The 12,364-nt window shown below is 49.2% G+C and overlaps 1 protein-coding gene across 2 annotated transcripts in view; it reads left to right on the top strand.

Moving 5' to 3' along the window:
• GALNT9 (polypeptide N-acetylgalactosaminyltransferase 9) overlaps positions 1-12,364 on the top strand; it is a 413,877-nt gene that overhangs the window by 253,110 nt on the left and 148,403 nt on the right. Inside the window, exon 1 of one of the 2 annotated variants that reach the window (XM_077308383.1) lies at positions 9,319-9,791. The exons of the other annotated variant lie outside the window; for it this stretch is intronic. Within the exon in view, the coding sequence (XP_077164498.1) occupies positions 9,761-9,791 (31 nt within the window). The 5' untranslated portion in view covers positions 9,319-9,760. Of the gene's footprint in view, positions 1-9,318; positions 9,792-12,364 lie in introns of those variants that run through there. 2 annotated transcript variants of the gene reach the window in all.

Here is a 12,364-nt window from a genome sequence, read left to right as displayed (position 1 = left end):
CCCGCATTGAACCAGAAAAGTGTTCTGCAGGTGATTAGGGAACCTCAGAAAGGGGGGGGGGAGCCAAGCGCAGGAGGAGCCTCTTTCTTTTTTTGAAGGGGGAGGAAGGGTTGGAGACAGCAGAGGAGGGGGAATAAATCCAAGAGGCAAATCTCTGCTGAGATAAGTTAGGGCTTCTAGAGCTTCTGCTGAGAGAAGTTAGGGCTTCCCCTCTAAGGGAAGCCTTGGAACCTTGGAACCAGGAAGCCTTTGAACTGACATCCTGGCCAATCAGCATTGGAGGCTCAAGGCAGCACGTTATTTCAGGGAAAACAGGCAGCTGCACCTTTACTCATGATGATTTTTCAAATATTGAGGGTCATATCCACTCCAGGATATCATGGGGGAAAGGTAGGGTCACTCCGGATCAATCATGCTTATTGCAGATGAAAAATTTAAATTGCCCCCAATCAAAATGGAAATCACATTCAGTGTAGACGGCAGGGATTGAATTGACCTGGGATTGGAATCAAAGCTCCGTGCATATTCAGCCCAGGTTAGAGCATTTGGCATTGCCTGCTTCTGTGGAGCAACCCTGAACTTCCTTGGTAGTTTCCGATCCAAGTACCAACCTGGGATGAAACTGCTCTGTGAGAACACCACTATCAGGGCTGTGACTAGCCCAAGGTCACCTATGTGGAGGAGTGGGGAATCAAACCTGGCTCGCCAGATTAGAAGCTGCCGCTCTCGCCCACTGCAGCAAGCCGGCTTAGGAGATCATTCCCTTTAGCCTAAGTGCTGCTTACTCTGTTTTCAATGAGCCTTCAAGACTTCAGGGTGACCTTGGTCTAGTCACCGTTCTCTCAGAGCTGTTTTTTTCTGAGTAGTTCTCTCAGAGCTCTCTCCACCCCACCTACCTCACAGGGTGTCTGTTGTGGGGAGACAAAAGGAAAGGTGTTTGTAAGCCTCTTTGAGACTCCTTCGGGTAGTGAAAAGCGGGGTATAAAACCTAGCTCTTCTTTGTCTTCATCTTCATCTTCATCATCATCATCACCTTTCTCTTCTTCTTTCTCTTCTTCTCTTGCTACCACCTGGGAATCTTTATTCCCAGGACTCCCTACCCGTGACGCAAGAGAGCGTCCCCAGATCCAAGCCCTCAACGATGCTACGCTGGCTTTGAAAAAAAAAAAGGCTATTAGGCCATTTGCAGTTTTTTAAAACTGCTCCGATCCATCAGATACGTTTCTGCCGCTAATCATTTGTAGGCAGGACGTCTGTCGTTTCATAACTCGCTAAAGGCCTCCAAGAACGTTTCAGAGGGGCAGGGAGGGCACGCTAAGAGAAAGTTGTTAAGGAAAATTATCTGTAGCACTGAAATTATACAACTCCGATGATTGCTTGTTTAAAGGATTATTTTAATTTGATTGCTCAATTAAACTAAATTATATACTCACCTAGCGCTGGCGTGGATCCAGGATGGAGCAGATCGCATTTGCCAATGTCCGCCAAATCGGCCGGAGCCCCCTTTCAACTGATCGACTAGCTCAAAGGGAGGGTGTTTTGCAACTAGAGAACTGCATGTTTCTCTTGAGCTGATGATTGAGGCAAGCCTTGGACAGCCTGGACAGGACTCCCAATGAGATATTCAAACTCCTTTCTGCCTCCCGGGTTGGGAGAAAGCCCCGATTTTGGATTTTACTTCCCCGCAAACACTTAGGGCGATTAGAAATGAAGTCACTCGCAGAGATTCCGTTCCAATGTGTGTTTTATTGTGTTTGTTTTCCATCTGCTTGAACATCCTGGTTTTTTTTAATGAAAATAATAATAATCCTTGTGGCACGATATATATCAAATGGTTAGGCTGAGTCTCCCGTATAAGACGGCTTTTCACGGGCCTCTTAAATCACTCTGACAAGAACGTTGGAGAGCCTGGGCTGATTATTGCGGGGCTAATAAATCGAGTTTCCCAAATGGTTAGAAGCCTCGGGGTGATTGTAGCTGGTGCCACCTGCTGCCGTTACCCACCAATTCCCTCCTTTTGGCAGCCTCAGAAGTGCTACAATCCTAGAGCTGGAAGAGGCCTGACCAACTATGTAGTCCCACTCCCTGCTCCATGCAGGATCAGCCTCCTCAGTCCTGTTCTCCAGGGGAACTGATCTCTGTCTCCTGGAGATGAGCTAGAATTCCAGGGGATGCCCGCCTGGAGTCCTACCTGGAGACTGGCACCCCTAACTCTGCCTGCAGAAAATTCCTTCCCCATGCACTCTGCTTCTGCCAGGCACAGCAAAGGACCTTTTGCTTGGAGGACAATGCAGCCCCTGAGGGTCACTCCCTTCTCAGCGCAAGTCACGCTCCCTGGCGGTGCATCCAGACCCGGCCCTTCTCCGCGGAGGCGCTCCAGACGCTCCCTCGTTCTCCGATGATGATATCAGCAGCGTCTGATTTATGAAAAATGCATAAGTGTGACTCGGGAACAGCTTGCGCTTTCACACTAAATAAAACGGGAAGACAGAAGAGGGGACTCAAAATGTCTATGAATATATTTGTGTATACAAATGAGTGTCATAAATCTCTGTGCCTGATTGCCTTGCTTTGTGGAAGGTCCTGGGGGGGGGGCGTTTGCTGCAGGGTGGAGGGGGGGACACACAAAAGAAATGCAGACTCACCATAACCAACTTCTACAGTTAATGGAGGGGGGGGGGCATTTTAAAAAGGGGAGGAAAGATCTGTAGTTGCAGAATTTGTTATGCAATTAACGTAGAGCGCATTTGACAAAAGAAAAGAGAGTCCTCGAGGGATGTGCATTTTGTGGCTGTACTTTGCGCTAGACATTTGCCACCTTATCTCCCAGTGCACACGTATTTGAAAAGGAACTCAGTTGTTGTAGGGCTGACCCAGATATAGCCCCAGGCCTAGACTAGGGGGTTGCCAGTGGGAGAGTTGGGGACGGGGAGTATGACATCACTGAGTATGTTGCTGTGTCACTTCCAGAAGCAACAATTGGTAACTCTAGGAATTGGTGGAAGCTCTATGGTAAAACCATAGAGTTTCTGGTGATTCCTAGAGCTACCCATCACCCTATCACCCTATCACCCTATCACCCTATCACCCTATCACCCTATCACCCTATCACTCTATCTATCACTCTATCTATCTATCACTCTATCACTCTATCACTCTATCACTCTATCTATCTATCACTCTATCACTCTATCACTCTATCTATCTATCACTCTATCTATCTATCTATCTATCTATCTATCTATCTATCTATCTATCTATCTATCTATCTATCTATCTATCTATCTATCTATCTGATTTATATACTGCCCTCCCTAGCGGCTCATGGCAGTTTATAACAATAGGAACAAACAAAAGTGAATAAAACCATAAACAAACCTTAATAATAACCATCTCAATAAAAGCATTAACCCATCTCAGTGCACCAAGTTACTCTCCAGGTGTAGCCTGGTTGCAGCATTCATCATGGGGGGGGGGGGGTTCCCAGGGGAGGACACGATAGTTAGCCCAGGGTGGGGAAGTAGCTGGGCCTGGACAGCCCAACACTTAATTATATTTATAGTCTGCCTTCCTCCTTGGTGGGACTGAAGGTGGATTACATAAAAACTTCATGAAATCTGCTGCCCTTGAAACCATAAACCTCCAGATGACAGAAAGAAAATCCTTCCATCCACCCCCCACAAACCAAGCAACCATCAATGATATAACAAAACCTTGGGTGGGGGCAAAGCTCTTAAACAACTCGGCCTCAACCAAAGACCTGGCGGAAAAGCTCCATTTTGCAGGCCCTGCAGGACTCTGACAGCTCTGTCAAGACCCTCAACTCTCCCGGGAGCTCATTCCACCAGGTCGGGGCCAAGACCGAAAAGGCCCCGGCCCAGGTTGAGGCCAGGTGTACCTCTCTGGGACCAGGGGTCACTCATGGATTAGCACCCTGGGCCTGGTCTGACATGGTGCCTGCTGCACAGAAGGGAATGCCACTCCGCCACCTTCCCTTGCCATGGAGTAACCGAGGGCCTGAGTCAGGCCAGGCCTGGGCCAGTGCGAACGTCATGTGAATGCAGGGATTCTCCCCACAACCACACAAGCACTGGCCTGGCCCTAATCCCCCGTGCAGAAAAGGTATCAGCGGCTGCAAGGAAACCCTCTTGATGTGTCAGTGGAGCTCTCTGTTTGCCTCACTCTCCAGAGCACAGCCATGTAAAGAAGCTCGGCAGCATGGATACAGATTTCTGGTTTCCCAATCTGTACATTCATCCCGGCAATTTGCAAAGATCAGGAGAGTCCGGGTGACTGCTATTTGAGACTCCCTTGGGAGGAGGCGTGCACCAATGGTTTCAATCCAAGCACAGACTTTCCATTTGGGGCAAACATTTCGGCGCCTTTTGGCAAGCCCGCTGAGAACGGCTGTGCATTTCAGGAAGACTTCCGAGCACCTGGGCCGGCAGATTGTCCCCCGCGGAGCTGACAGTGCACCCCGCGGCTCTGAGCATTGGCGACACCCTGAAGATGGAGGCGCATCACTTGAGGAACATTGCACCACAGCTGCAAAACGCTCCTTAATGGATGAGCGGGGACAATAAAGGGGAGGCGCGACCCAGCCACTCATTAAGAGCACAGCAGTTGCCGGCTTCCCAATTTTTGCAGGCGCATATTATCCGCGGCTCATCTCTCATGCTGCTTGGGACGGGGAGCTAATTGCGGCCGGCTCCCGTTTCCCGCGCTCAGCAGACTGACGAGCTGGAGTTCGGAACTCTGCCATAAGCAAAAGTTATTTTCTGCTGAGGCTGGCTGAACTCCATTTTGTTGCGAGCGCCAGGGGCCTTGGGCAGCCGGCCCAAGGCTTCTGGACCTCGATCTTCGGGGGAACATCAGATTTCATTCATCCTGCGCTTCCTCCTGCATCTCTTGCCAATGCTGCATCTGCTTTGCATTCGGAAGGTCTCAGGTTCAATCCCAGGCATCTCCACTCAAGAGGATAGAGTAGCAGGTGATGTGGAAGAGAGCTGCTTGGTCCGACACTTGGAGGAGAGCTGCTCCCGGTCAGAGCAGGCAATATTAAGCTTGAGACTTGACTCAGTTGAAGGTGAGTTCATGGACTCACGTCCTCCCCTGGAGGGGTGATAAAATAGGGTTTCACCAACAGTTGGAGCAGGGTTTCTCCAACACTGTTTCATGAAGCCCTTTGGTTTCTTATTTTATTTCTTATTTCTTATTTAGACTTCCTACCTGCCACTCCCCAAGAGCCTCTTGTGGCGCAGAGTGGTAAGGCAGCCGTCTGAAAGCTTTGCCCATGGGGCTGGGAGTTCAATCCCAGCAGCCGGCTCAAGGTTGACTCAGCCTTCCACCCTTCCGAGGCCGGTAAAATGAGGACCCAGCTTGCTGGGGGGTAAACGGTCATGACTTGGGAAGGCACTGGCAAACCACCCCGTATTGAGTCTGCCATGAAAACGCTAGAGGGCGTCACCCCAAGGGTCAGACATGACTCGGTGCTTGCACAGGGGATACCTTTACCTTTACCTTTACCTGCCACTCCCAGCAAATCGGCTTGTGGCGGGTTACACAATAAAGCTCCATATGCAACAAAACTCCATTAATACTCACTAAAATTGATGGCCCTGGATGGCTGGGACCTGATTAATGTTATATATGTCTTTTAAATTAAATTTGTTACACATCTTTTGGGTGGTATGAACACATATGGTCATGTCAACCCATCCACCCCTTCCAAAATAGCCAGTGATAGGCCTGTAGGGAGTGGGAAGAGGAGGGCCCCCAGGTAGACGTGCACCAATCTCCCCACAGCAGACATCATGTGAGGCAAATGGGACTGAGAGAGCTGTGAGAGAACTGTGACTGGACAAAGGACATCCAGTAGGCCTAATGTGTCTCGAAGTGGCATAGAATCATAGAGTTGGAAGGGGCCACACAGGCCATCTAGTCCAACCCCCTGCTCAACGCATGATCAGCCCAGAGCATCCTGAAGCATCCAAGAAAAGTGTGTATCCAACCTTTGCTTGAAGACTGCCAGTGAGGGGGAGCTCACCACCTCCTTAGGCAGCCTATTCCACTGCTGAACTACTCTGACTGTGAATTTCTTTTTCCTGATATCTAGCCTATATCGTAGTTTAAACCCATTACTGCGTGTCCTTTCCTCTGCAGCCAATAGGAACAGCATCCTGCCCTCCTGCAAATGACAACCTTTCAAATACTTAAATAGGGCTATCATGTCCCTTCTCGTTTCCCTTTTCTTCCTTTCCCCACAACAGACACCCCGTGAGGCAGGTGGGGCTGAGAGAGATCTGAGAGAACCAGGATGGGCCCAAGGTCACCCAGCTGGCTGCATGGGGAGGGGGAATGGGGAATCATAGAATCATAGAACAATAGTTGGAAGGTACCTCCTGGGTCATCTAGTCCAACCCCCCACACTATGCAGGACCCCTAAGACAAGGTTTGTGCAGAACTGGGATTCATACAGAGATGCTGCTGGTTTCTACTCAGACCCTCTGTCCATCCAGATTAGCCCTGTCGATTCAGAGTGGCAAAGAGTCTCAGGCAGGTCTCAGGCCAAGGTCTTTCTCGTTTCCTACTGCCCGGCTTTCTTCAGCTGGAGATGCCAAGTTTTAAACCTGGGACCTTCCGCATGCAAAGCAGAGGCTCTTCCAACGAGCCTTCCCACAGATACACATGCAGCAATGTGCTCATACATATACATGACGCCATCCCCAAAAAGTAATCAAGTGGAGGGCTGATGCAGATTTACCATCCAATTCCGGCCTCTCCAGTGTGATTGCAGCCTGATTTTCGAAGCGCGCCCGGCTGTCTCTATTTCCCATTTTTCGTTTACTTTTCATTACCGCTGGAGCTTTGTTTGGGGGCGGGGGCTGGGGGGGGTGGCAGTTTTCCTGAATGATTTGCAGTTTTAATAAAGCAATCTGTTTGCATTTGGGGATGAGGCAGAACTCCTCACTGGCTTTTCGTGTGTATTTTTCTGCTGCAGCAAAAAACCACAACCCCAAACAAAACCCGCCTTCGAGAGTTTTGGCATTTCACATCAAAATTTCCTCCTATGCATTGCTACCCTTTGAGTCCAGGCGGAACTTGAATAGAAACCAACAGGAATTTCCAGGGAAAAGCTTGAATGAGGATGATAACAATAACAACAGCAACAACAAATTTATTGTTATCGTCCACCCTTCCCAGTGGGCTCGAAGCTCCCTTCATCCCTCCCTGGCAAATGGATCATTAAGTCTGTGAAACTTAGACAGATTGCGAGAGGGTGGGTGGGCAGAAGGGACTGTGTCGGGGCTCGGCTCTTGTGGCCCTTCCTTGCATGCCCAGGGAAATGCCCATCGCCACTTTGGCGAATTGCCTCCAAGCCAGACTGGCCAGGGACTCTGATTTTGGGGGAAAGGGGCATCATCCGGGCATGGAATTTGGGTCATTGTGGGTGGGCAGGTAGTGGTGAATTTTCTGCATTCTGCAGGGGGTTGGACTAGATGATCCTGCAGGTCCCTTCCAACTCCTCTAAGATTCTATGATTCTAACTTTCAAAAGCTTATTCACTCACCCACCCCCCAAAAAAATCTTTTCCCACTATTGGTGGTCAGTAGTGAAATGGAAGGTCAGCAGTGGTGGGGATGCCAGGTGTGCAATTCTGGAAGATTCAGCAGAGGTGGTGGTGAGGAAGTATCTCACCAATCCCTTGGAGTATTAGTCATGCAAGGCTCTTTACAGGCCCAACCTCTCTTGAGTAGCCATGAGTTTCCTCTCCTGCCGTCCCACCAGTGTCCAGAGACATTATTGCTCCCCACCACTCGGTGTGAACAGAGACAGGGTGGGTCAGAGCCCTGGGTCCACCAAACAACCAAATGCCCAATTGGATGAGCAGTTCTCCAGCAGGAAGTTATAAATGTGGGTCACAGAATCATAGAGTTGGAAGGGGCCATACAGGCCATCTAGTCCAACCCCCTGCTCAACGCAGGATCAGCCCTAAGCATCCTAAAGCAAGGGTCCTGGGCCGAGACACCCAGTAGCTAAGTCCCACTGCTTAGTGTGAGCAGAGAGCCCCGAGTCCACCTGTCAAACCACGCACAGCCAGCCCAGGAGAGGCTGTGGGAACAAATTGAGGTGTATATATAGCGCTCTGATCCTCTAGAGCAGAATGGGGATTCTGGTGTTGGCAAGACAGCAGTGCCTGATAAGTTTTTGAGGGCTCTTATTGTTGTTTCCAAGGCTGGAGTATTCTACCCCCCTCCTGTTGCTTTAAAACTTGGAAATGTTTTAATTGAGAGGAGACAGTCTGTCTGGAAATGGATCCATTCATGAACCACCATGAACTGGCACAATCAGTCTGAACATCCGGGCTGGATGCCCTGCTACCAACTTTGCTTCACAAGCCATGAAGTGGCCAAAGCTTGTCATGAACTTTAGTGTTTGAGCTGGTTTGTAAAGGTAAAGGTAAAGGTATCCCCTGTGCAAGCACCGAGTCATGTCTGACCCTTGGGGTGACGCCCTCCAGCGTTTTCATGGCAGACTCAATACGGGGTGGTTTGCCAGTGCCTTCCCCAGTCGTTACCGTTTACCCCCCCAGCAAGCTGGGTACTCATTTTACCGACCTCGGAAGGATGGAAGGCTGAGTCAACCTTGAGCCGGCTGCTGGGATCGAACTCCCAGCCTCATGGGCAAAGCTTTCAGATGGCTGCCTTACCACTCTGCGCCACAAGAGGCTCATTGAGCTGGTTTGTATCCATCTCTAAATATGCATGTTCTGAAACTATTTGCTAATATTTCCCTCTCGTTCTATTGCTCTCCATTGACTTCAGTCCCCATCAATAAAGTTGTCATGTAGCCAAATTTCTTTTGACTATTTATTATAGTATTTTATATCCTGCCTTTCACCAAGGATTCAAGGCAGCATTATATGCTATGTGATCCACGATTGTCTGGATTCAGTCATGGGAGTAATGCACTAAGCATTGCCTTATAACTCAAGACTACAAAGAGCCTCTGCTAAGAGTAGAAGACAATATTGATCTAGACAGATAGCCATGGCCCCTCCTGTCAGCTCTGAGAACTCCTCTGAGGAAGAGCTGGAGGTATCTGCAGAGAGAGTGCAGCCACCTGAAACGCATCAACTTCCAGCCCAGCCAGAAACAAGCAGCAGGGCAGCACTTGAGAGGGAGATGCTCACCTGGAGGCAATTTAGTGAGGCTTCAGACATTGACAGACCTGATTTCCCTCCTTCAGCTGGTAGGTGCAGATGGAAACTTAGGGGAGAACAATAGAACAGGTGGGGATCTGCTCATCTGCAAAGCGGCATTGCTTGCAGGAAGCAAGTTCTGAGTAGCTGCAGAAGCAATCCCCAGGAAAAACTACACACTGGATTTAAGGCATACCTGGAAGCGAACCTGTGTGAACCTGAATCTCCCGATGACTGGAACACCAACCTTGTATTTGGAAACTGGCACCTTGAATACGCTGCTCTGATTCCTTGGCTCTTGTACTCCCCAAGTGTGGACTTCTTGGTTTGTTTATGACTCTGCTAATTGGGATACTCCTTTCAGTGCAGCTCTTGGCTGCAAGAACTCTGGTTCCACTTCAAACCAGTTCAAACCTGTTCCAGCACAAGGTCACGGCAATGAGCAAGCACTGCTGCTGGGGTAGCTTCACACCTGACCTGCTCACACACTCAATTGGCTTCGGCATCTGACATCTTTCTGCCTCTACTTAATCTCTCTGAGTGGCTGGGCTCAACCATATGAGTAAGCGGAGAGAGAAGGTGCAGCCAGGTAGGTGAATGGGATTGAAAATAATTGCACTATCTATGGGGGTGGGGAGGAATTTTTCTGGCTCACGATAGCACTGCTGTGGTGTTTAACCTGATGCCCTGAACTATAGAATGTTGGGTACAGCAATAATTTGTATTTTATACAGGAATTGTGCTTTAGTTGATTCATATGTAAGGTGCAAAAAGTCTAACACAAGCCAGTGTGGTGCAGTGGTTAAGAGTGGCAAACTCTAATCTGGTGAACCGTCACTGTTCTCTCAGAGCTGTTTTTTCTGAGCAGTTCTCTCAGAGCTCTCTCAGCCCTACCTACTTTGCAGGGTGCTTGCTGTGGGGAGAGAAAGGGAAGGTGATTGTTAGCTACTTGGACACATGAAGCTTACTGGATGATCTTGGGTCAGTCACAGTTCTCTCAGAGCTCTCTCAGCCCTACCTACTTCACAGGATGCTTGTTGTGGGGAGAGAAAGGGAAGGTGATTGTAAGCTACTTAGACACATGAGGCCTACTGGGTGACCTTGGGTCAGTCACTGTTTTCTCAGAGCTCTCTCAAATCCTACCACCTCACAAGGTGCCTGTTCCGGGGAGAGGAAGGGAAAGCGATTGTCAGCCGCTTAGAAATTACTTCAGAGCACCAAAAGCAGGATATAAAAACAAACGCTTCTTTGTGTGGGGAATGTGAGGAAACAGCTCTGTAATTAAAGATCCTTGGAACAGATCTTCCCAGTTTGAGGGCAAAAACCCACTTTTAAGAATTCCCTGAGATCTGCACCTACAGGAGCAACTGAATTAGACAACGGACGGTGGGTTTGCTGAAGGGCTACCTTTAACAGAACCGGCAAGCCTCCGTTTATACGAAAAATCTTGGCCCAGAGCGGCAGAAGTTTAAAAGCCGCCATAAAAGGACTTGGAGTGATAAGCATCCAAATTAAATTTCTTAGGAGTTTATTAGGAGGTAATGGAAGACGGCTGCCTCCAGAACAAATGTTTCTTCCTGCTGGTACAGTGTACAAGACTCTCATCCTAATTGAGCTTAAAGGGGGCGTGCTGGCAACGGGTTTCTTTGCTTTGCGCACATAATGTGTAACATTACCAGCCTCTTTGCCGAGCACTCTGCGTGTACTTAAGTCACCTCCGCACAAAGGTAGGTGCCGTCATCCCTACTGATATGCTGATCCCAGCAAGGGGCTTCCAAGGCAAGGGAGAAGCAGAGGTGGTTGGCCATGGCCTTCTTCTGCAGAACCTTCCTTGGTGGTCTCCCATCCAAGAACCAATCCTGCTTACTGCAACCCCAGCAAGGGGCTTCCAAGGCAAGGGAGAAGCAGAGATGGTTGGCCATCGCCTTCTTCTGCAGAACCTTCCTTGGTGGTCTCCCATCCAAGAACCAACCCTGCTTACAGCAACCCCAGCAAGGGGCTTCCAAGGCCAGTGAGAAGCAGAGGTGGTTGATTTATTTATTGGTTCTATTTGAATTTATAAACCACCCTCTCTGCTTGAGCAGACTCAGGGCAGTGAACTCTACATTAAAATCGCAGTTCATCAATTGTAATAATTCTGCCCTGGGGTGTAAAAACCAGACCCCAGGGTGGGAGGCCCATCTGATGTAGGATGTTTGACTGGCCTCAACCGTAGGTCTGGTGGAAGAACTCCATCCTACAAGATCTATGGAACTCAGTGAGCTCCGATGGGGCCGTGATGTTTTCTGGGAACTCATTCCACCAGGCGGGAGCCAAGACCAGAAAGGCCCTCGTCAAGACTAGCCAAATTTCTCAGTGAGGGAGGACCACTAACTTGTTTGGGTTGGCTGAGTACAGGCCTCTTCTGGAGCCATGTTTGGAGAGACAGTCCCATGGGTATACAAGCCCAGGCCTCATGTGGCCTTGCTGTGATACCTCTGTTAGAATCATAGAATAATAGAACCATCTAGTCCAACCCCCTGCACTATGCAGGACACTCACATCCCAATTGCTCATCCACTGCAACCTGCCACCCCCTTGAGCCTTCACCGAATCAGCCTCTCCATCAGATGGCTATCTAGCCTCTGTTTAAAAATTTCCAAAGATGGAGAACCCACCACCTCCCGAGGAAGCCTGTTCCACTGAGAAACCGCTCTAACTTTCAGGAACTTCTTCCGGATGTTTAGATTACATTTCTTTGGCATTAATTTCATCCCCTTAGTTCTGGTCTGTCCCTCTGCGGCAAGAGAGAACAACTCAGCTCCATCCTCTACATGGTAGCCTTTTAAATACTTGAAGATGGTGATCAGATCCCCTCTCAGTCGTCTCCTCTCTAGGCTAAACAGACCAAGCTCCCCCAACCTTTCTTCATACGTCTTGGTCTCCCAAGACTGCACTCATCTTTTAAACCACCACGTCACCCTGTGCTTATAGTTGGTTAAAAATCCCAAGGTAGCCCAAGATCTCATTCACACACAGACTGCTACCCAGTGCTAGACCCAATTGTGAGGAAATTCATCAGCCTTCAAACAGGCGTGGGGATGAAGGCTCTCTTTGACTTCTCCAAAGCAGGGCATTCACCCCTAAATTACAAGGCTGTGCTGAGATGGTGATTATTTGTCT

Source organism: Paroedura picta, chromosome 13 (assembly GCF_049243985.1).
Source record: "Paroedura picta isolate Pp20150507F chromosome 13, Ppicta_v3.0, whole genome shotgun sequence".
In the NCBI taxonomy this organism is placed as follows: Eukaryota; Metazoa; Chordata; class Lepidosauria; order Squamata; family Gekkonidae; genus Paroedura; species Paroedura picta.
This window is presented reverse-complemented; position numbering and strand designations above follow the sequence as displayed.